The 25843-nt window shown below is 39.6% G+C and overlaps 1 protein-coding gene across 1 annotated transcript in view; it reads left to right on the top strand.

Moving 5' to 3' along the window:
• Nucleotides 1-12551: 12551 nt before the first annotated feature.
• SPATA16 (spermatogenesis associated 16) overlaps nucleotides 12552-25843 on the top strand; it is an 87318-nt gene continuing 74026 nt past the window's right edge. Inside the window, exons 1-2 of the mRNA XM_005242847.3 lie at nucleotides 12552-12566; nucleotides 14307-14948. Coding sequence (XP_005242904.3) covers nucleotides 12552-12566; nucleotides 14307-14948 — 657 coding nt within the window. The remainder of the gene's footprint in view (nucleotides 12567-14306; nucleotides 14949-25843) is intronic.

Raw genomic sequence — 25843 nt, forward strand, 5'->3', positions numbered from 1 at the left:
AAAATGTAACTTTTTTCCAGTAAAGTTAAAAGAATGGAAGGCAACTAATTTTAACATATTGCCACTTAATGTCATCTTGTTTGCTGATAAAATGCATGGTAAAGCGTTTTCAGTAATCACTTTGGAAACAAAACAGAGCTTTCCTGGCTAATGAATGGAGATACATTTATTTATTTATAGGACGTTCATCATTCCAATTCCTTTGTGTTTCACAGATATTAGTAAGTTGATCCATGCGGCACTAAAAAGAAGTGAAGTCATATTAGCTCCATGAGGCACAGAAATCACATGACCTGCCAACACTTACCAGAAAGATGCATATAAAGTATAATTAGAATGAAAGAAGAAAAAAAAAAAAAGTTGCCCTCATTACAACCAATAACCTAACCTAACTAATAAATACCTCCCTCTGTCATTCAGTATTGCTAGCTTTAGACATTAAATATACTCAGGAAGGCAACCAGGAACATCTAACTCGATAAAAATGATTTATTTTTTTTTCACAAATATGTTCTTTCATTTCTTTCTCTTTATTTCCTGAGCCTTTATACGATACTTGAGTTGTATTTCCAAGCTTTTTTCCTGCAGCCATGAGGTCTAGAGAAATTATTTTAAAATAACACTGAGATTGTCACCTAATGGCATACATTCTAGAAGCCAAGCTGTAAGAAGCCTGCTAAATAAGATGAGGTCTGTTGTGTTTCAGGGTGGCCGTACTGCTCGTTTTGTACTTTTGCTGTTTTCAGGAATTAAAATATTGTCACGCATTACATTTAGAAACAATAAATTATCTATGTTATTAGATAGGTTCCCTTTATGGTGCCTACTCCTTAAGAAGTTATTAGTTATATCTGTGCAAAGTCAGTGGTATTGCCAGGACATCCATACCTAAGCTTGCAAAACTATTTAGGAAATATAGATTAAATACTGTGGTAATAGTATTTAAATGTGACCACTGACAGATTTGTATTGGCAATCTCCAGACACATGTAAAAGTGAGTCCTTCAGAGTGCTTTGCATTGGTTTACCTTGTTTCAACAAAATCATTAGGTCTTTTACCAACTGATTGAAATCATGTCAGTCCAACAGTGAGGAAACTCCACGTATCATTGCTGTTTTGAAAGAATATGCAGAAAATTCAATGTGAAATTTTTTTACTGCAGTCCACATTTCTTCATTATAAATATAAGCCCTAGCTCTGTAACTGCTTGTTTGCATGTCTAACGTTATGAGACTCTGAGAGACTACTCACTCCTATAAAATTAAGATGCTGCATGTGTGTGTTTGCAGGACCGTGACCGTGAGGAATACTTGCTCAATATAATAACTACCGGTTGGAAAACAAAATAAAAATCAACTCTAATTGTGCCCATTTAAATTCAAACATTGAAAAATAGCTTAAATATGGTATTTCAGAATGTAAATTTTATAAAAAGTCTGAGGATTTTAGGACTCAGTTAGCTCTTTAGTCCCTCTGTAACGAGGCTATTACATAGCATTGCTCAGATTGATGTTGAAAATAATGCAGCTGCAAAAGCAGCTGCAGCAAGAACTCACAGAAGCCAGGATGCAAAGCAGGCCCTGCTCAGAGTCCCTGCCTTTAGCCTTCTGGGGGAGTTGGGGGTGTATGTGTGTGTGTGTGTGTGTCTTCCTTATTTATTAGCTTAATTCCAGCATCTCTGAAATGATGCCTTGCTGGGAATAACTGAGGATTAAAGCTTTAATGGCTTTACTTACCCTCAGAAATGAAAAACCTGGAATTTACTGTCTTCTGCAGTCCAGAGTCCCTCTGACAGCAGCAAATGCTGTGGGTTGTTTTTTTTTTTCAAAATGAACAGTTCAAGGCTGGTCAACATTAAGACAGTAAAAGTCAAGAAGAAAACAGCATCAAAAAGGAGAGATACTTCAAGTTTTGTATACAGATATACAAGGACATCTTTATGCTTCTGGTATTAAAAAAGGCATTTATGTCCCTGGGCAGGAGCTGGTGAACCCATGGGTTGCCACCTCAAAATGTTTGCCTGCCACGTGGCTTGCAGGCAGGTTTGGAGGGAGGTGCAGGTCCAGCACCCACCCTTATGCTTCCTTTCTTATGACATACAGAGGGTGACAGGAGTGAACTGCAGCAGCAGAGTGCTAAACCCTGGATAAACCAAAATTTTGGTAATCCCAAAGGGATTTGCCACTATTCTCACCCTATTTCTTAACCCTCGAGTCTAGGGAGGCTACCTGACACCTTGTTTTTTATCGGTTCTTCCATGGACAGGTTGAAATTAGGTAAAACCAGTTTTACGTAATTTTGAAACAAAGCTTTCCATATAACTTAAAACCAACAAGAATAAGTCACATCGCTCAGTCTTTCATAGCCACCTTGTAAGATTTTCAGAAGAATAGTTCCCAGGGAGATTGACCGTGACAGATGATAAAGCAGCAATGCATCCTCATTCTCCTCCCAGATCTGAACCTACAATAGCCTGTTAATTCAAGAGATTCAGTTACTGGTCAAACATGACCTGTACTCAGGACACAAAAGCAAACATAAACCCCTGCTCCTCTCTAAACCCAAGTTTCAGAGCTAAGAAAACACCTTGAAAGATCTTTTAGTAATAGCAAAGTTCATAACATGGTGTTTGCATCCCAGGCGTAGCCATACCAAACACTTCAAGTTTCCCCTGGCAAAATCAACTGGATAAAAGGAACTGATACAGTTCTCTTTCAACCGATCTAATGTGTTCGGTCACCTTATTACAAGTTAATATTCAGGTTGCAATATCTTGCATCCATTGGAGCTTTGCAGAATTTTCTCAGGAAGGTCATAAAATAAAACATTAGAGTAGTATAACTTAAAGGTTACAAAAGCATGGGCTACAGAATCAGCGTTAGTCTGTGACAGCATTGGCTCCAGTCCCAGTGTAGTTTATGGGAAATAAAGGCAAGAACCAACCACACATTTAATAAAATGAACAAAAACATGTTAGAATCAACTGCTGGATCAGATTTCTTTGCTGTTCAGTGGCTCACAGCCACCACTGGATTTCCCTTGCTCTTGCAGATCTGTGTCGTTGCACATAAGTGTGTCAAAGACCAGGTTCGCTTGCACATCCTGAATGGGAAATCTGTACCTATGGAACTTGTGCCATGTACCTCTCTGTTCATCAAGGGAGGGAAGAAACGTTTCCCTACTGTTCTCATAGCACTTCAAGGTTAAAATTCATATTGACAAAAATAATGCAGCAGAGGTAATAAACATTCACAGAGATTAAAATAATTGCACAAAAGGCAATTTCTACACTGGAAGACACCAAGCTAAAAGAAGAAATTAAAACCAGAAGCCATACTAAGAAACTAAATGCTGTTAGAGTAAAAGAACTGCCTTGAATGTTAATCTGAGCTATTTCAGCCAGTCCTTTTTCACAACCTTTTCTTTCCTGGTAACTTTTATGTTATAGCTCTATTGGCTGTACAAAGTTCCTGAATTGAAGCTCTGCCTGTCAGGAGCTCTCATCTGTGTGTGCTTTAGCTCTCAGTTGTTAGTGAATTTGCTTCAGGTGCCACTATTAAACCATTGCATGTCAAATTAAAAAGCAATTAGGGTGAAATGCATAGTTATAATACACAGGTTAAAAAAACTCCAGAAACCCTAACTCTGAATTTTCTGAATTTGTAATGACAATTTTGGAACGTATTAAAATATCTTTTTAATTAATATAATCTCCAAATTACTGACATGTGCTTCACCTGGTGTTACATAGGGTTTTTTTATCTTTCCACTTTTCTCTTTTTTCTTCCTCCCAGGCTTTTTTGCCTAGGAATATTTAAAGTTCATTATTCCACACTGTGAGAAATGGAATAAGCATAACTTGAGTATTTGCTAAAGCAGGTAGTGAAATAAGGAGGTGGATAGATACACTATCAAAATGCTTTATCATATATTCTGACCACTGAATTTTGATTCATTCTGGCTAGCATCACTGTAGAAATACTGTACCCAAGGTGAAACCCCTCAGAGGTGTACCATTAATATGAGGCAACTGTAGTGGTGGTGTGAAGAACCATCTAGAGGACGGGTCAATGATAGCTGCCACCACTGTGCTCTGAATCAGCAGCCAAAGAGGGACGGATGCACAGCTATGGCTAACTCATTTCATATCTCTGCTTAACATCTCTGTATCCCAGTGGGACTCATAATATTTAATTACATATCTAATGGGAAATTCAGCCTCACCCTGTGAGTTATTGTGCTTCCTCGATTTCTCTTACATTGTAGAAGCACAGCACTTCACAGGACTGGTCCTGCCATGAAAATTAATTAGTTTATGCCTGAACAGGGCTTTCAACATACAGATCATTCTGTATGACAAAGTAGTATTAGATAACAAACCAAGTTATTCAATTAAATTATGGAGCCATAAGAAAATTATTGTCTCTGATTTTTAATCAAGCAGACTCCAAGCCTGGTTAGTCCCTGATGATGATGTTCTGGCTATTCCAATGGGTTTTATTGCCACCAGAAGAGCTTCTCCCTCTTTTTTCTCCTGCGCACCCCACAGTTTTCACTGCTGTCGATATAATCCACTCCATGAAGCCAGCTCTAAGTCTCAGGTTAGCCCTTACCTTCAGTGAACAGTAATTATTAAGACAGCTTGTTGAATGTAAATAAAAAGCCTTGTTGGTTTGGAAACAAACCTCTCCACCTTCTTTGATTTGGGTTTCTTATCCTGTTCAACCACCACTCACCACAAGGATACCTGAGACTAGAAATAGCTCTGAAAGTTTGAGAAAACTAAGTGCCAGTAGTTCTGTATTTCTTTACATGGCATCAGAACAATCTCAGGTTATAGATGTGCATACGATTTCTTATGCATGAATGCTTCAGCGCCCTCCCACTGGTTATCAGACTCTTTATTAGCCTCCATAACCCAAGCAGAAGAATTTCAATACTGCCTTTAAGGGTCACTTGAGCAGAAGCTTCAAGACAAATTGTACTGCTGGGGTCATAGAAATTTGGTAGCTAACTCAGCAAAAGAGGACTTAGTTTTGTTTGCTGAAGTATAGAGGTGTATTATTTGCATGGTCATCTTTGCAAAGATTAATTTCTGATCACAGGAACCCATTTATAATCAAAATGATCATCAGCTTCCATCTTTCCAGACTTGCTAAAATCTTCAGGACAGATTAGTGTTAATTTACAGCAGTAGAAGATCTGGACTAGGTCTTTAAGTTTTTCTGTTTCTCATGTTGGCTGTGGTCTCCATGGACCCCTGCTACAAAAGCATCCCTATTACACAAAGGGCAGGAGGGACTTGCCAGCACCCACCGTCTGCTCCCTTGTTTCCTAGCCCTGCTTTGTACTCTGTTTTTACACTTTTTCTTCCATTTATTGCTCTTACATTGGAAATCAGATACAACAGTCATAAAGAACGACAGCACCAAAGAAATAAAAGCCACAGCAATGAAAGACAAGAAAAAGGAATTCCAGTTAATGACATCTGTCTAGGGAGATTCCCTCTGTTGGGAAGTGGAGCAACACAGGACATTCAGAAGGAAGATAGCCCCTCAGTTCACTAAAATTCACTTTGCATCTTGATATGAGGGCCTTATAAAACCTTTCCTCAGTTTCTCAGAGCCCAGCTTGCTGACTTCCTTTTCTTCTTCTTCCCATTCTCATGCCTTCTTTTTTTCCCTGTTGTTCGTTTTGGTTGGCTTTGATTTGGGAAGGGTTTTTTGTGTTATTACTAGGGCAAAGAATTAAGCACACAGAGAAAGATATCAGATTTTTTACTAAGAATCCAGAAAAATTAATGACTTATGAAGCTCTAGCACTGATTTACCAAGTTTCTGTACACCCCAGCTTCATTCTGGCTACATTGTGTAACCAAAAGGAAGGATTGCTGCCCAAGTTAGGTCTTTGCTCAGAGAGGGTGGTCCTAGTTAGGGGCTTGGATGTTGCAGCTAACTTTTCACCACATACAACACTACAAGAAGTAGTGGTGGAGCTTTGCAACACCAACAGCTGAAATGGTAGCTCTCATCTAACACATCTCGATTAACAAGAGTTAATGAGCAGAACTGAGGGGACTGTAAGGGGACACCCATCCTGGGGTGGTGAGCAGCAACTAGGGTTGGGTTTGATCACCATAACCTCTTTGTCTGGTATAGCTAGAGCAAGAAAAGGATCTAACACTTCAGCCACATCTCTCTTGCTGTGTGTTAGATCTAAGTGCAAGGTGTCAGGCACCTTCTTTGTTGTGGATCTGAGACAGATATTTTTTGTGTACAGCACAATAAGTAATGGAAGTCATCATAGATCTGCTAACGTCTCCTTTAGGTTTGGGCTTTCCTAGGGCCTGGTCCCATGGGAATGTGATGATTTTGTGAAGTGAAAGAGAGTGCTCTCTGTACTGTGAGCTCTCATTGAATTCCTGCCTCATCCTGGGGGCAGGGCTGCCCAGAGCAGTTCTGAGATGCAGACCTCTTAATAGCATGTTGGCAGATCTAATCAAGCCCACAGCACAGTCTGCAGCAACCGTCCTAAACCAAACTTTGCCCCTCTGCACTCGTTCTTTACAAGTACTCTGCTCCCACCATTTCAAAGCAATCTTTTCAGAAAATCAATAGTTCTTCATCTCCTTCAGAATGAGAGCAAGTAGGACACTTGGACGTCTGCTTTGTAATCTCTTCAAAAATTGCTTTCTTGTCTTCCCAACAGAATTAGGAAATATTGCAGTACCAAAAAAAAAAAAAAAAAAAAAAAAAGAACACCACACCACCAAAAACCCTAAAGCTTTTTCAGCACAACGTCTCAGTTGTAGGACCAATCTTTGCATTCCTTTTCATTTAGGGATTACCCTAAGATCACTGGTCTGTTTATACCTTAGGCACACATACATCCTTGTTCCTCACACAGAGGAATTATTTGTTCTCACAACTCCACTTTTCAGGAGCCTGCTGTAGAAACCTTTACTATTTTAAAATTTCCGTTTTCTGTCCCTCTTTCCTCTCAGTGGCCCTTTAGCTATGAAAATGAACTGCTCTGCTCCCGCAGTGCTGAGCTGCTGAATCCAATCGAGGAAGGCTGGCCAGGCTTCACATCCCCATCAGACACAGTGTTGACCTTTTTTTCCTAATGGACAATGCAAGGCTTTGTGCTAATAGGATGACATCATTACGCAGAGCTGAAATGCTTTCCCTGCTGTCTCTTTTGTCTCTCAGTATTTTTCTTTCACACGTTTAGAGGAAGTATTTCACTAGGAGGGAGTGTAAGGAAGGCAGTTACTCAGTGCCTAAAACACATATGCAGAAAACCTCCTGAATTTCTGTCTCTGCATTTTTCCTCAGTCACACTAGTTATCAACCACACATGCTGAGCCCTCACTATGTACCGAATCTTCCTTTTCCTTCTTCTAGGTTATGATAGCTGATGCTCCTTTTCTGTATTTGCCTCACTGTTCTGAGATGTGTTGCTGGGGAGATTCTGGTTCCTTCTTGATTTTGAATTGTAATTGTAGCTGTTAGCCTACTGTCCTTTTACAGCTCTAATTTTATTCAAACAACTTATTAATAAGATCCTTGTGCATCTCTACAGCAATAAATAGCTAATTGAGGTGCCTAATTTTGTGTTACATTGTTGGCAGTTAGCTTTTGCTGTGATACTCAATAGTATAAACTTTTTAAATAATACTTTAAAGAATACGTGGAGGGGGAGAAGCCCCTAAGAAATGGAAAACATTAAGAGCTTTGTTTTAGCTGTCTTGTGAGATTGGTTCACCCTTTCCAGCGAGTACTATAAACTTTTAAGATGCTGCCTTAAAGCTTAAAAAATTTGCTTTAATGCTGGTTCCATATTGGCAGCCATGTGCCGAAGCATGCAGTCTGGTCTAAGCCAACAAACCAAATAAACACATACGATGAGCTTTTGCTGGAGAAGACAGAAAAAGCAGAGATTTCTTAGATCTGCCTATCCCCTTTCTTTCTCCCCTCTCCCATGCTTGAAACATTAGGTACTCCTAGCTCACGGTATATATTTCTACCTGCTTCAATGCGTAATGAAATGGATTAGCTCAGATCCCAGGTACTTCGGTGAATCTGTTTACCCTGAGCTGTTTTAATTTGCACAGAAACACACTAGAAGAGAAGGGTAGTATTGACCAGCTGGGAGAAGCAGCCTCTTAAATCACTGAGGCTAGCTCTACAGGGCCATGGCTGTCTATATCTTTACTTCAAGAAAGGCAAGTGGGAGCAGTAAGACAGACAAAACATAGAGTGAAGAAAGGAAAAGATTCAGGAGGGAGAGGAAGCAGATCCCATTGCTATTCAAGACTATCCAAAGTTGGCAGGAATAGGGATTTATCTATTTTCTCCTTTTTTTGCCCAATCAATGCCCAGGTATTTCATAGAAGACTGCTTGATTCCTGGGCACACAAGAGTGACCTTGGTGCTACCCTTTCCTTTCTGTATTTAAGTGCTGTTCAAGAAGGCAATGACAACCGAGTTACTGACGTACCTTGTGAAAACTTCTCTTGATTTTAATTGTATTCCCTGTTTTTTTTTCCACGACATTATCCTAAAAGACACATTAAGTATTTTAACCAGGATTTCTTTTTTACATTCTATTTCTGTCATATTTACCTTCAACTGGAATCAGCTTCCATAGGCTATTGTGAGTAATAGAAGGAATTTGAGTTGTGTTACTTTGAACATCAGTAAGCCTAAGCTTACTGTCTTTGCATAAGAATGCCTAGTAAACTAGTTACCTGATAGCTGTGAAGCACAATTATTAATGCAGTTTAATATTTCTTTTATGTCTATAGCCTAATGAGGTTAGTGCTTTGTTGTAATCAGCACCACATAAACAATTAACATGTGAGTTTCAGCCTCAAAGAGCAATTAGGATAATATGCTTAAATCCCTGCAAACTACTATTAAAAAAAGTTATTAACCTTGCCAATTTCAGCCCAGAGCTCAATTTATAATTATTATTATTTTTATAAACAGGTTAAATACAGGGAGTGAAAATAGTGTTTAGGGTGGAAGTGCTGACAAAACCTTTACTGCAGCAATGTGGACAATGCAGCTATAATAATGGCAAGTGTGCCCTTATCACAGCAAGAAAAATGTAAGGAGTTCTGAATTTGCACTGAATGAGCCATTACTTATGTCTATCACAAAGAAATAAGAGTACTGAACAAAAAAAAGATACATTAAGGGTGGGGTTTTTTTTCCCCCAAAAGAAAACTAAAAATAAAAAAGATCAGATGTGACTCGGGCTTTCAAACAATAAAAATAGCAAGATAAAAGAACTAGGTTGCTTCATTGCCTAAAGAAATGGCTAGAATCTTAAAAAGTCTGAAACCTGATTGTGAGAGACTCACTTTATGGGCTGCTAAGAAGGTGCTGACCTTCGTCATCAATAGATTGTCTGAGCCTTTGTGGTATTCAGCAGTAAAGGAAGTGCTTAAAAAGTCATCCCGCTGAAAGATGGACTGGAAAAATCTCCAGTTCAGATCTCAGCATAGCTGTTGTTGGTGCACATGCTCATTCAGAAAGTCTGTCTGTAAATCTAATAAAAATGAAGCAAGATTTATCTGTAAGTGATTAAACTGGAGCATCCTCACCTTAGAGATGGATCAGGATATCTGGATTTCAATATAAGTGAAATTATTATAGAGGAGGGCAGCTAATGACCTATCTGTTGTGGGGCTTTGGACGTGTTTTGTTATAGCACTATATTTCTCTGTCTGTACTAAAGGACATTGAAGGAGTGGGATAACACTTGTACAAGTACCAATGGTATAATTTTCTTATACTTGCTCCATAGTTTTGGATGCAGTTTTGCCTGTTCCAACATTTGCACTGAAATGAACTATAGCAGATGACTGCCCTGCGATTTCAAATGGCCTTCTGGGAGAAAAAGACTATTATAGATGAAAAAGTTTGGTTCCTACAACTTTCTGGAAAAGTCCCATCACTGTCTAAGTAGTATACCAATACAGTAGTTGTCATGAGATGTATCTTCTAGCAGGGTGGGGTATCAGGCTAACACAACTATACGGTTGCTGGTACAGAAATGAACTCACTGAAAGACAGATGGGGTATCTTTGCACAAAATGCACGTGAATTGCAGATACAGTCATGCTCTAGCTGAAAAATGTTGTGATGTTATCCTCTAGAAAGTGTGCAGCACTAAGCACTCACAACAGAGAGCACAAAAGACAGATGGACTGCTAATGACTAGAGCTTCTGGGACAGCAGATGAGGTACAGCCAGACCATCCTGAATGAGGCAGCTTGTACCTTATGCTGCAGAGGAAGTGAAAACAAAACAAAACAGTGACAACAGAAATCTCTGCCAGTTCTGTTAGGGGTAGGGGCAAGGGAAGAATTATCACCGTCTCCAGATCTGATGCCTAACTTCGCTCTGAGTTTTAGCAAGGCATTGATAGGGCAAGTTTAATGTCAAAGCATGGGTCCACTTGGACTGCTGTCAAATGGTCAGCGTAAGGAATCTGCTTCAGAGTAAGAAATGTAATCATCGAGTCCCCTTTTCTGCTTCCTAGCTGCTGTACCGTCATCCTAGACCTCCAAGCCATGCAAGGGTATGGCCCAGCAGGCCAACACTGAGGAACGTCTCCTTGAATTTGCTTCTTCCTCCATAGCCTCTGCCATAAAGGGCAACCGTGGTCCTCAGAAACAGCTACTTGTGCTGCTACTGACATATTTTACCAAAACTGGGAAACAGACCTTTTTCTGAAGCACAGCCCCACAGAATTCATGTCACAAAGAGCCAGTAACAGCAATGTAATGGTTCAGTTTCAAGCCACCTTAATCCCTCCTGAGAACTACTAGAAGAAATTCCTCCCTCCTGTCCCTCCACTTAAATCAATGCTGAATGTAGGCCAGTGGTTCCACCTTGATATACATAGATTCAGGAAGACAGCACTGCATTCTTTGGTGTTTAGAAATCTTTTACTTCACAAACGTAAGGGCAAAAGCTTTTTTTGGTTGAAATCAAAGTTTAAATTTTGAAGAAAAAAGGGCTCATCAAAGAACTGGCAAAGAATTTAACAACTAGGTGCCAGCTGAAATGCCAGTGTGATTTATCAGCAGGTTCTTCTCTAATCTGATGTGAGATAATAGGAGAAGGTGTTGAAAGCAGAATCAGACTGGATACAGAACAAAAAGCATGAGTAATAGGGTTCATAAGATTATGCACATAAGGAAGTTTATGTTATCTAGTAGGCAGGCCACTCTCCCCAAGAAAGTTTTCTTAGCTATACTGGGAAATCAACAGACAAAACGAGAAGATTTTAAAAGATAAATGATCCTATGTTCCTTTCGCATATTTTTTTCCAGGCAAGCCTCTCCATTTGAAGAGATGTGGTTTCCTTACTAATAGACCCAGCACAATACTTAGATGTAGTAGCTGCTAGTGCCTTGGACAGACATCTCTTAGCAAAGATTAACCCTCAAATATGCAGAAAGCTGAACTTGTTTATGACTGATCAGGAAGATCATTCCTGAGAGCTTACAAATTTAGAGTAGTTTCCTTCTGACTACAGCACTAAATTGTCTATCTATATTCCCCAGCATAGTGATTCATTAGAAGCATTTTACAGTAAACGCTTCCAAAATAAAAAACAGACATTTTAACCAAAGTCTCAGGAAAATACTTAACTGACAAAGATAATGATTTTGTAAAAGCTTTTCCCTACAAGTTTTTTTTGTTGGGGTTTTTTTTGTTGGTTTTGGTTGGGTTTTTTTTATTGAGGCAGTGATTAAAGTGAGCCTGCCTGAGTTATAACATGCTTCCATTGCACAACTCAAACTCATGTTAATCAGCTTGAATACCTAAAAATACAATAGAAGCAGTATAAATCCACTTGATACAGCAAAGTTCATTTCAGGTGCCGGTCCACAAGGGAAGTGTCCATAAGCGATTAAAGAATTATTGGTCCATATTTCACAGTTTATGCTCTGCTGTTTTTTTACTCCATGGTAAATTATTTTAAAATTCTTAAGACAGTCTCACAGCAAACAGTTTGGGTCCAGCCAATTTCCCATTCACACCAATATCAACCCTCATCAGATATAGGGCTTTGCTTTTGTTAGCTTTCTGGTCAGGAGAGGAGTCCACTAACTCTCCTTGAGGGCTCCTCAGTACTATACGGCTGCTGAGAGGAAAATTTCTGCAAAATTCTATTTCATGTAGACAATTAAATCTCATTTTCTGGAGTTCTATAGGACTTTCAGGGAAGAGCCAGCCAAAAAGGCTGTGAAAGTCCTGGGCTCCTTCTCCAAAACATGGTACAGTCTTATACTGCAGGGCCACGTGGAGGTCTGTCACATATGTGACCGTTATGTTGGCTTGACATGGCACCAAGATCATCAGGCTCATCCCCTCAGCTGGTGCTGAGACTGGCTGCAATATCTCTTCTCTGCTGCATGGTGAAGATAAATCATAATTTCCTAAATTACCTAGTGCTGAAGCCAGCACTGAAAAACGTGGCTTCCAATCTTTAGGCTATGCTATGGTTTGTTTTAAAAAGGGATTGAATGTCTTACAAACAGGTAAAATTGCTGCCAGATGCAAGTACATTAGCCTTTTCCAGCTGCTTTACTGCTGCCATTCAAAATAGCTTGCTATAAATATGATTCCTTTGAGCTCTATTCTGACAAGTGCAGAGCACTATCTGGGAAGGGCCAGTGGTTTTCCATCCCTATTGAACCCAGTAGGAGTTGTGATTGCTCAGCACATTGCTGAAAAAAAAAGTCTGCTGAAATTACCTTAAATCACACAATTATCCCCTCACCTCTCTCTCCTTCTCTTGCAGTCATGGAAGGAGGAATACGTTTCTCCACAGGCAGTTCTGCTGCAGTAAAACTTTTAAGCCTGGAGATTGTGAACAAATGTCAAAATCGACAAATTCCCAGCTTCAGGGCTGGTGATGGTCCTGGCTGCAATCTACCTTAGCCAGGGGAGGTGGGGGTGGGGGGGGGAAACATGACAAAGATTTGAAACCCTGCTTATACCAAAATTCATTACCAGCTTCTCATATGGCCTAAAATGCCTCCTCCTCCTCCTCCCTTTACCCCTTCCTATAAGTTTCTGCCTTTTGCCTAATGCCCATTGCCCTAAACAGCAGAAGTTCACCGCACCACTGCATTCAAGACACATTCCGGGAGCTTTTACCAGTGCAGTAGTACATACTGTAGGGTCCTCACTAAACCTCAACAAGTTGCTTATTGTTTAAAATCCATTTCTGGTTGAACAGAAATGCATTTATTATGTATCTTTCCTTTGTACGATGTGTACCTGTAGTTCAGTACATTAAATTGGTGCTCAACATACAGAGGTCTGTTGAACAATATCACAAGGTTAAAGGCTGAGTGCTTATGTTTAACAAACCATTCTGAAAGACGATCATCATTAAAGCTATTTACAGTTAAGCTTTTCATAATTGATGGGAAAATTGAGAAGAGAAATACTTGTGTCTTCTACCCTTTTAACTCTGAAGTCAGCAAAGATCTGTGATGAAAATCAACATTTCCTTTGAACCTGAGCACAATTATGAGTTTACAATGCAGATCAAGTCACCTTTCCTATTGCACAGGAACTGGTGTTGAGAAAAGGCTTATGAATTCTATTCTGCACTTTGTTACACCAGTTTGAATCCACCGCTGGTTCCCTGAACTGAGAATTAAGCTGTTAACTGCTAGGGGAGGGCTGCTGCTTAGCAGCAACACTCCAGCATCCTTTGCAGAGAGTTCAACAAGGAATGGCTTTGAAACCCAAATCCAGATCTGAATCTGGCTCAAACGCAGCTGAAGCTGGGACCCCACTTGGAGCTCGTGTCCCTCTGGAATACATCCACTCTGCTTGATTTTTGAATGTGCCTCTCTGACCTCAGACACTATGCTCACCAGCTATCAAAAATCAGGCCACAGTGATTTTTTTTGTCCCATAACAACATACACACGAGTCAATCAGCCACAGAGTTTGGGTTGTTTTTCTTTTGATTAAAAGCCAGATTTTCCCTTCTTGTTGCAGATGTAACAAACTGGTAGACTGGCATTACCTTACGTAAAAAGCATCCTTTACAAAGCTATCAAAAATATTTAAGGGGCCTTAAACTTTTAAACAGGAAAGAGAAAGTAATTACAGTGAGTCTGGTATTCTATGTACTAACTGTTGAAGAGTTTTCTCTCATAATAGTGCCATAACGCATACAATATGCCCAGTGCAGAAAGCATGCTTTTTTTGGCTTTGCAATGTTTAAGTATTCTTAACTTCTCTACATTTTCTCCTAGGACTCCTTCTTTGCTCAATTTATGGCATCACAAAGGAACTTTGCTTTCCAAACTTATCTCTTAAGCATGGACGGCAAGAACGAAACCTTTCAGCAAATGCATAGTAGTAAGGTGGTAACTGTAACATTAGAAAAGTTGAGCAATATTCCAGAAGCACTGCAAGAGTTCAAAAACCACCATGGGAATGGAGCAGCAGAAAATATAATGGAGCAAATAAAAATGGAAGAGAAAAAGGAGGGAAAACAAAGTTATGATGTAGACAGAGCAAGCTGTAAATGGAAATCAGAAAACAATGAAGAACTAGCTGCAAAAAAAGGAGAAACAGCATCAGAGACTGGCAATCAGTTAATCCCAACCCCTCAGTCTCTGAATGGTCCTCTGAAAAGCCTAATGGACGTAGAAATGGAGTTGGTCTACACTGATGAGACGGACATCTCCTTCGAGTTTGCTCAGCCTGTGGTGTCTACCCAAACACAATCAGTGCATCGTGATTCTGAAAAAGCAGGTGCTCCAAGTACACCTAAAATCCACCCTTCGCCCCACATCAACAAACACCTTCAGATGACCCTCCAGCAAGCTAGCACTTGCTACAGGCAGAAGAACTACACAGCAGCAGTGGAGCAGTTCTCAAAAGCACTGCAGGTATGAGGTTAAAGTAGTACAATCGGCATAGCAAAGTAAATGAAAGGTTGTCATTGTACTAACTGGGTGTAATAATATCAAAGTGAACAAGGAGCGCAAACCTGGGATGTATATGGTTTAATAAAAATCCCGAGATACAATTTCATGTGAAACCGGAAAATTAAGAGATATAAATAAATCATAGGAGTAGGGGGGCATGGGACTAAACCAAAAAATCTCAAGTGATTTTGTATTTTCCCCTAAGTCTTCAACTCTATTTATGTGCAAAGGAAATTTAAGTCCTATAGAGTGGAGAAAAAAAAAAAAAAATGCTCCTCTCTTTAATCCCAGCTCTTATCAGGGACAAATGATAGCTCAGTAATCAGGGGAGTTCCCACACCACCCCAGCTGTCCATGCGCTACTGGGTGAAATGCTTAATCCTTTGGTTAAACAGTCCGTTGTAGTCGCTTTTTCCCCCAACAGTATTTCCATCATGCACTCTCCCTTTTTTTGCTAAAGCCAGATGGCCACTGGATCTGTGCAAAAATCCTTTTCTTTCTGCATGAGAAAGGACAGGTCCAGTAGTGAGCAACTCCCTCTGAACACAGATGGCTTTCTCTTCAGCAGCTAAGAGTCCAAAAGCTGTTTTTTTGTGGAAAGAAAAGACTTCTTGCCTTCCTGAGATACTAAAGAAATGATATGACCTTGGCTATGATCTTTGAAACTAATCTGTGATTTTCATGACTTTCTGCCTTTAAGTGCTCAAACTTGAGCTGTTTTAAATGGATCTGTTCTTCAATAAGTAGTTATTTCTATGTTTTCAAAAGCAGAGACCTTTCTACTTTCAGGCTGAGCCCCGCAAAAGGAGGTACCTAAAGACCTTTGGCATTTCTGAAAATCTTAGTCAGCCCTGAGATTTATAAGTATAATATGAGAAGAAAACAGAAGGAGTTCCTAACACGCTGGCAAGGTTGCAATTAATTTCATGGGGGGAGGGAAGAGAAAGGAGGTGTAGGAAACCCCAGCAGTAGGTCAGGGTTGCATCCACCAGCCTCCTGTTTCCTGGAAGCCAGAGCTTGCAGCATTTACAGTAAAACTGAATGTTCAAAGTTGTATCATTATTCCCAGATTTCTCTAGTGCTGCTAATCTCAGTTAATTATATTGGAAATCCGTTGTATTATGACCATGTAATTCATAATGTGCCAGTAGAAGTCATGGTTCATAATAATCACATAATGGGCAAGGACTTAGACGTAATCAGATTTTAGTTACCCTGTCATGTTTCCATAATGGTGCTATAAAACCGACATAATCACAAAAAAGCACCAGTTATTTAAACATTTTTATCAGATTGATGTACAGTATCTTTCTCTCTCTCTCTCTCTTTTTTAAACAATGTAAGATAACAAAAATTGGATTACAATTGCTGGGAACAGACTATGATAAACTGTTTGCTTGTGTGCAGAATGAGATTTAATAATGGCATCAGCGTCTCAATTTTTAGTAATGTTAAACCTGTTAAATAGTAGCACTCTGCAGCCAAAGGCTGCTTTCAAAGAGGTAGCATTAGAGCATTTTTAAAATGCTATCTCCAAAAGCATAGCTGTCTTATAAACCTTAAAACATGTCCTATATCCTCATAATTAACCCAGCTACTAACATTTACTGTGCAGATGAGAGCTTGACTTTTTCCATGATACACGATGCAAAAAGCCACTCCTAGTAGCTGTAAGGATTTTAAAGGCCAGTGTCTGCTTCTCAAAATCAAAAAAAAAAAAAAAAAAAAAAAAAAAAAAGAAGACATTTTCTACTTCACAGGAATATGGCTGGTGATTAGAATAGAGGACTTGTTGCAAGCTGGACTCTCTGGACTCTCACTAATGTTTTATCTCCACGCTGACCCCAATCACTTCAGCTATGCACTTGACATCCCGAAAAAGGGTCCAGCTGTACTTGTTTCAGTGCCGTGCTGCCAAACTTAATTCAAAAGCATTTGTAAAACATTAGAGGTTTGCAGCTGACAAGCAAATATCCTATTCTTACCTTTTTTCTACAATACTGAAGGTATTTAATTTTAAAACAATAAATATTGTAACAGTGAGTGAGTAGATTTAGAAAGTGCCATTCTTTTCAGCCTTCCCCCCCCCCCTCCCCCCCCCCTTCAGAAATGAGCTGTGATGCAGACAAAAACACTTGTCACTTGAGAAGAAAGGAGTACTTGTGTCCTCCTAGGAGTAAATGGAAAGGCTAGCTAATAGACATCCTGGTGAAATAATAAGTAGAGATTAAAAAATTCCTTCCTGGGATTGTGGACAGAGTGATTGGGACATCACAGTATTGTAGGTTGGGGCTTCTCGTCAGTCTCTTAATCCAGCTTTCCTCAGAAGCAAACCCCAAATATCCCTAAAAGATACTTCTGTACTCTGTTTCTAACAATGTCCAGTGAGACAGATTTATCTATAACAGCAAGCCGTAGAAAATTTTTCCACATCTTCTATGCTGCAAAATAGCCCATAATGCTTTTTGTATCTTTATTTGACATGAAGAGCAACTAACCACCCTGTATTTGCAGTCTCTAAGTATACCTCTTTTTTAGTCTTCTCTACATTAAATAAATTCAGTCCTCTTAGTATTTCCTCCCTAGTCATGTTTTCTAAACTTCTGTATCACTTTTGCTGGGTTTCTTTGAGTCATCTCAAATTTGCCTATTTGTTTGGATACAGACTGTTTGGAGATGGTGCAGAGAAAACTGGCAAGCTTAAACTGCTGAGATGGGAACTGCGGCTGGTTTGCCCATTGCTTTTTGAGGAAATAAAAATTTGTCTGCATTTCACTTGGGTGCTGAGACGTGATATGCAATAAGCTCAAAGGTCAGAAAATTCAAAGTTGTGGTTTCTGGTGCAAAATGTTTACAGTCATTTTTCTGATTTAAAGAAATTAAGGCTTTAGTCTGACATTGCAGCATTTTGAGCTAGAGATTCTGATCCAGAAAAGTGTGTGCATAGTGCTGAATTTGAGTAGTATCACTAATGTTAGTGCTACCTTATGTATTGCAAATATTATACATTTCTTGGCTCTTATTTAAGCCAAAATGTATTTTCTAGATCCACCTGTATGTCTGCGCTATATTATCATTCATTAGATCATGCTGTTTTTCAGATATGCAAACAACAGGCAGTTCTGAAAGTTTAACGCTGAAATTCTTGCATTTTTTTTTTTTAAAAGGAAAATTTTAGTCATAAAGGAAAATGGAAATGCGTGTTTAATTTGGAGACTTTTACATGTTGGACAGCATACTGCTGATTACTGCAGACATCAGGAAGGCAATGTTTTCAGAAGAATCAGTGGCTTCTCACTATTTCTGCACTATTTAGCTACCATTAAATTAACCAGGAGGGACTTAACATTAGTCAGCTGTGTTATAGTGGGCCTGGGAGAGGAAAAAATAATGTTTCCTTGGAGAACTCTCACCATTAGAGCTTAAGAATTAAGTACTTTCTGTTGGTAGTGAGGGAAATAGCTGCAGAAATTGGGGCAATAGTCTTTACTCTTCTATCTCCTAGCTCAGTATATTATATATAGTACACTGAGAAACACTGTAAATTTCCCTAAATTTTTGGCATCCATCTGTTGGAATGTAGGGAAATAGGACTTGAACATCTGGACTGAGATATGAAAAGTATGAGAAATCACTCTTTAGCTAAAAACCTCAGTGGAAACCATACACGTATATCTATAAAATCTCTAGCCAATTATTAACAGCTTAGTTACAAAATAACATTAAACCTTTATGAGGATCAAAAGATCTTGTCTCAAACTAATCTCCTAATATCAGACAGCATAAAAGACTTCAGAAACATCAGCCTGTTTAAAACTTGCATAAATTTAAATTTCAGACCCTGTTGTTCTGAAAATAATCCTCCCCTGTGATTAAAAAATAAATGAGAAAGGTTCATGACTGCTGTGCACAGAAAGAAGTCCACAGTATCTCGGCACACAGCTTTCGGCATAGAACATCTGAGAGACACGAAATGCATCCCACGTGTAAGGTGAAGGCCTCAAACAGCATGTGATTAATTCACCAGAGTGCTGTTGTGGTGCCTTCCACAAGCTGGAATATCTCCATGTTCCACAGATGGCTATTATGGGCACCATTCCTATGGCAGGGAGATAAACATTAGTGCCATCTTTTTTTGCGCACCTTGAGTTTTTACATTAACCTTTCCTGTGGCTCATTGCCTTGTGATTCACTGCTTGCAGAGAAGGCTTTGTCAAGACCACACGCCTCTTCCAGGCAACAATAGCTGCAGAAAGCTAGCATTTCGAAAGTGGCTGTGGCACCGGTGCCCTGTGGATATAATTACATACCCATATAGTTAGGCAGCATGGTTCAACCAAGCTTCCATCGATTTCATAACACAAGAAGCAAAATACCTAGCATTTCCTATATAAAAACCCGTGTGAAGAGGTCCATCTTAAGTAGTCCTTCCACAGGTAAAGCACATTAGAAAAGCACAGGCAGCTGTCTTAGGGGCACTGCTGCAAGGCGGTCCTGGAAGCACTGAGGGATTGAGATCTTTGGATGTGCTCCCTGCTGTGACCATTGGAACAGTGCTAGCTGCTGCAGGAAGACTAGGGCACAGCCATGTTTCTGCCCACCCTTCCTCCCCCAACATTCTCTTTTTGCAGGTGGGTCTTAAGATCCAAGAAGTCATCAAGGTATAACAACGTGTAATCCTTTGCTTTATGGAGCATGGAGTCCTGGTCATCCACTGGAATGAAAGGGCTAGGAAGCAGGATTTTATAGCATTTTCCCTGTACCCTCTCACCAAGAAGAGCTGCACAGGGACTAGACACAGTTTAACATTATGAAATTCCTCAAGGGAGAGCATATGAAAGGCTAAATATTCATTTTCCGCACCACCTTTCTGGAGCTAAAATTCAGATTCATAAATTATCTATCCTTATCATCAGCACAGGTCCTCTAGAAACTTCCTAGGAGTGCACTGGGTCTTGGACAGAGAACATCAGAGGTGACAGTCAATGATCCCCCAAAGCCTGAGTGTGAGATGCTGACTTTACTTTCTAGAAATATTCTTTTAACTTCTAACAACAAAGTAGTTTCCTAAATACAGCCTACTCATTTAACTTGCTTTAAAAAAAAAAAAAAAGCCCTGATAATCAGCAGTTTTTCTTTCCCTATAGTCCCATCACTATATTTTTAGTCTGCAAAGCCAAGAAATTGATTTTTTTTTTCCTACTGATACTTATTGTCTTTTATGGCTGCAGAAGATTTTAGACCAGGAATATGAAGCTTACAGATGGCTCAAATCTGGCTTGTGGGATAGAGTGGGAATCTGTTATAATGATCCATTTGGACATACTCCCATTTTTTGATCACTGAATTTGAATCTATTAATCTTCTAGACATTTCCAGCATGCCCATCACCAAGAAATAAAGCTGAGGAACTGCACAGCTATTTGTCTATAAGGATTCGTGCCCCTGTTCTTCTTGCCTGAACTGCTGTTACATATCTCGCTTATAAAGTACTTTTTTCCTCAAAGGAATACCACGTGTTGACCATAAAACAATATATTTCCTCTCATGTGTGTACAAGAGCAAAATCCCCATTCTGGAAAGGACAGGCCATATTTTCCAATCATTCTGGTGCCAAAGCAGATCAATCATTTTCTAATTAACTCTAATTGGCTTTATCAAATGCTATTGAATTATTTACCTGGAGGTGACAGGTGCTTAAAAGCACCAAATATTTTCTCCATACTTTGTAAATGATAAGTAGTCTATTTGATTAAAAATAATCACCCACCACTTGTCACTTATAATCAAAAGTCTCACTGCCCTAAACACATGCAAACCACATTTTGTTTTGCCTGTTTCTCAGTGATTGTAAGGTTCGCGTAGTAGATTCCTCAGTAGGTACAGGGAAAAAAAAAGGCAGGGGCTAGAGGGGGGGAACTCAGGACAGCCTTGGAGAAGACAGTAGCCTGTCTTGAAAGACATGGGCTCAGACTTCTGCTCAACATGATACATAGCTCAGGGCACGTCACTGCTGGCTGGATCCAGCTGGGCAGCTAAAAATCTTTAGGTGCCTGAACCCACAGCTCCCCACATGTATGGCAGGCACTGCGATACCCAGTGACAGATAGACACAAAGGCATGATGCTACCTCACCTCTCTCAATGTAAAGCAGCGCCTTGGAGCTCATCTCAAAGTGGAATTTCTTTTACGTTCAGGGCCTTAAGAAATTGGAGGTATTTATCCTCCCAGCTACCATCTGCTCCTGGAAGGTATCACACAGGAACAGGGAGGGCAGAGCAATTCATGTTTAATTTGTGGCTCCAGGCACTTCCTGACTAGAACCAACACAGTACAAAAATGCAATGGGCAATCAGCTTAATTTCTAGCAAGAAAACTAGGCAAGCTAGAAGAAGGCTCAAACACCAAAAGCATCTAATGCAGGTGTGCGGCAGCCACAGAAGGTGTGCTGTTCAAGTATTTTCTATCTGAAATGTCTTTAAATCATACTGCTGCATACCTACACAGACTCTGCAGAGGAGAGACAGAGATGCAGGCTGAAGTGGGCACCGAATTGGAAACTGTTCATGGACTGATTTGAGAGGAACTTTATCCATGAGGACAGTTCAGAGAAAATGTGTTATTAAAGTGCTTTATTTCCATTTAGAGATTCACACAGGCATACACAGACAGTAGGTGGTGACAGCTGCTACCAGAACCATTTGTTATCTTACTCCTGTTCAGCTTTTGACAGTGTAAAATGAATATAAATGCTGAAAAGCTTTACAGAGGTGAACCAAACAATAAAAAGTAGAGGGGGAATGAATTCTAGTTAGGTTACTTTAGGGAAGAGCTTTATTTCTGTTTATACCTGAGGCATGGATATGTGCTGCGTTTCTAATGCTGACAATACTGTTGAGACTAGTCTGGGTGGAGTTTACTAAATCAGCACCATCCTGAGGTCGGAAGAGAGGGGAGAGTGGGCCTTGCAGCTAACTTTAATGTCATATCCAGAAATGGCATGGAAATAAGGCTTCAGCAAATTATTGCTTTCTCCATAATAATCTTGTCCATCAAAATGGAGTGAACCTTTCACATACTTTGCCTTAATAAAAGTGCAAGTGAATATCTCTGTGTTTGGACTTAGCAGTAGCAAATCTCTTGGCATCAAAGGGATTAAATTAGTTGGCCTGGAATTATATTGCTTTTTCCAAGCAATCATGACAGCTCTCAAAATCTTGCTACAATATAGTCACATCACACCAGCTGACAGTTGCCTCCAAAAAAACATTCATTTTGGCCATCTCCTCCTGCGAGCACTACCAACAGACTGATGCTCCTGCTTCAAAGTCCAATAGGCAGTTTGAATTACAATCCTATCCAGAAAAGATACCGGTATTGGTTTTGACTTTGGACTGATTGTTTGGTTTTCACATTTACACCATCCTCGGTTTGATCCTGGATGGAGTCACAGTAAAGGACTGACAATTTTTGTATTACAAAGGTAATCTATAAAGAAGATTTCAGTATGCTGTACAGAATATGAAGTTCCTCAGAAACTATAGTAGTATATTGATTCCACTATATATGTTTCATTAGAGAGCTTTGGGGTTGGCTGGTGGGGTTTTTTTGCTTCTGTGAGTACTCCTCCCACCCTGGCAGTACTGATAACGGGAACACTCCCTAAAATAAGGATTGGTAATGAGAGGCACAGATTTAACGCGCAGCACAGAGATTAAACTGAAGTCAAATTGATATTTTCCTAAAACCTTTGTTCCTGATTTAATGCTTCCAAAGCAAATTATTTACAATATGAGAAAGACCCCTAAGTCTGCACTGGGGGAAGGTAAAGCCTTTATCTGAAGTTGGGCCAAGAAATAGGAATGACTTAGGCTTACGAGTGCTGCAGGAAACATCATTAGCTTCTGTGGGAGGGAAAAGATTCACGTCAAGTTTATTTTTATAAAGCATCATCCACCTCGAAATGAGCACAAACTAAAATGCTATATCCTCTGAATTTGGTGTGCACTTGAACTTTCACTTTTGCAGAGAGCTCGTCTCCAAAAAAAAAGGCAAAACAGTGACAGATAGGCAAAATCTGTAAGCCTCTGGGGAGCATAAAGTTTGGTTTTTAACTTAGGCTAACAATCTGCCCCACCTGGTCACCAACCCCCTTCCAAGTACCTCTGGTTCCTGCAGAAAAAGGCTGGTTGTAGCTGAAGGAATTTAAAACTAGACATAGACAAGGCTTAAGACAGACCCAATGGCAATGTGAGGAGAGCAGGCTGGATGCCACACCAGACCACATGGTGAGGGCAAGCAGTCTATAAGCTTATCTGGTAAAGTCAAAAACTCACCAGATCCATGCTTTTCTGGCAAACAGTGGTTTTCCGAACAGAAATAGGGATCATATCTCATAAATTCACATATCTGAGGTATATTTAGCTCTCGGCCAGAGCTGTGTATGCAGTAATATGCCCAAGACAGCAAATGTGCCCTGCACACACATTACTATTACAGAATTCAGTGCTAACTCTGCACAGAGCAGCTATATGCCCAAAAAATCATACGTACACATTATTTGAATTATCCATTGCAGAGCACAACACAGGAAGCCTCATAAATTTAGTTCTTACCTGACATCTGCGTTCATATTTAGTGGTGAATTATATATTTTCAATATGTTTTCTAGCAAGTTATTTACACAAATCTCATTAACAATAAAGACAGAGGTTTTATATACAATTCCTGCCCTGCTGACTGAAATTGCATACCAAGATGTCAGTATGACTTTGAAGAGAAGCTGAAAAGTTATGCTGCATGAAATCATATCATCGAGATAAAAATCCTCTTTTTATTCTTCATACTGACTTTTTTTTTCCCCTTCCCACTGAGACAAAAGCGCCATTAACTGCTTCTTTGTTATGCTGGTTTCCTGCAGTATTTTTGATAGTGCCTAATCATTATAAGGACTAGATTACAGTGCAATATATAAAAAGCAGTTTGTTTTCAGCCCTGTAAGAGGCTCGCTATCAGGTTTTGAAAGTTATTTTCAGACGTAGCCTTCCTTAGCAGACATTTTCTGGGATGCAGTTAGTGTTCAACCTGCCAGGTGCCTGATGTGCAATGCAGTGACATTACCAGGCTGATTACTTGGATGGCTCTGAAGTGAAGGCATCTGGTTAGGACTGTTGGCTAGTCAGAACAAAAGGCACTAATTAAATATTCCTTGCCTTTTCAGGTTTGTTCCTCTGATTAGCCACTCTAAAAATCACTCCAGGGAAAACCACAAAGTTATCTTTAAAACAGACATTCCTCTGCTAACAACAACAAGTGCCAAAACAAAACAAAAAGAGAGAGAGAGAAAGCAAAGCAATCGGCTCCAGCAGGGTAGCAGGTTATTGCTATATTCAGACTAACTCTTACCCCTTTCAGGCTGTTAGAGGAAAGCACAAGTGATCTCGTGGAAGTTTCCAAAAGATCTCATTGCCACATGCCATTTGACCAAATTTACTTGTTTTCCCAATCTAAATTTGCTATCCAATATGTATATATATACACACACGTAGATGGATATCTATTGGGCATCACCTTCTTTAAATTCACTTTCCTGAATTTAACACGTACCAAACCTATACTGGTGATCAGTAAACTGTTACCATTGCCAGATTCTTGCATCTGAACCTTTCACCTTGTTTTCAGTGACAACATCTCTGATGTTTCAGATCACCAGAGCTCTAATTTTATTCTTCCAAATTACACACATGCTAACTAGGAAGCTATCTTAATGATCAGCATTTCCACTGGTCTTTTACCAAAACCGTGGTGGGTCTGGGAGGTTCTTTTCCTCTCTTTCTTATAAGCTAATGCCTGGGATGTCCTATTCATAAAATTGCTTTGCATGCTACTGCCAAAATTAAAGCCTTAATACCACAACAAGATCTATGCTAAGTTCACAGTGTCACAGACTTGTTCTGTGACCTTTGACAAAATACTTTATCACAAGCATTTATATGACTGTGGGTGCAGCAATATATTTATAGGGTTCTACACGTTGCAAGAGAAACCTCCCTTATCAGTGGAAGTATAACATAATCAGTGTCAGTTCACCACTAACACAAAAATTGCAGGTAATGCTTTTGTTCCTTACATTTCCTTTACGTGCTTGGTAACTCTTTGAATGAGATAACTCAGCAGTGTTCTAAGGATGCACGTACACAAAACCTGCACGATGGCCTCCAGTTGCAACAAGGGCCCCTGGGAAAATATAAATATCCTTTGGCAGGATTTTCTTAAATAAATATTATCTCTGGGAAAAAAAATCGTATGTATGACAAAAGTACTCTCAGGTAGACTAGGTCTGAAAGTAAAAAATACTGTTAGATTTGCTAGCTATAGTAAGGGACATAAAATGGTACATTGCAGGTTTTTAACCCCAGATTGGCTGTAAAGCTTCAAATGTTTAAGGTGTTTGCTTCAGTTTCATAGCCTCTATAACCTTTAAGATATTGACAATATTTCTGCAGACCAAAAGGTCACCAAAGTCTTAGATAAGGTGTACCCCCAAATTTCCCAGTTTGGAATTAAAGTAAAATTCTGTAACGTAGCTCTGGGAAAGGAAACCCTCAATGACACAAAACCTAACTGCCTCAGCCCACATCCATATTTGAATGTTGTTGTGACAAGACCATCAGGTATGCAGAGGAGTGAGATGGAGCTGTGCTTACCTTTTACTTAAAGCACTCCAAAAACACCAACAGCTCTTTTGACCTTCAAAGGTAGTGTTATTGGACTGCAGACTACAGCAAGATAAAGATAACTCAGTTCTGCAGGTGAAACATGAAAATTGCAAACAAATCTCCTCCCTGCTTATTATG

Source organism: Falco peregrinus, chromosome 12 (assembly GCF_023634155.1).
Source record: "Falco peregrinus isolate bFalPer1 chromosome 12, bFalPer1.pri, whole genome shotgun sequence".
NCBI classification, from domain to species: Eukaryota; Metazoa; Chordata; class Aves; order Falconiformes; family Falconidae; genus Falco; species Falco peregrinus.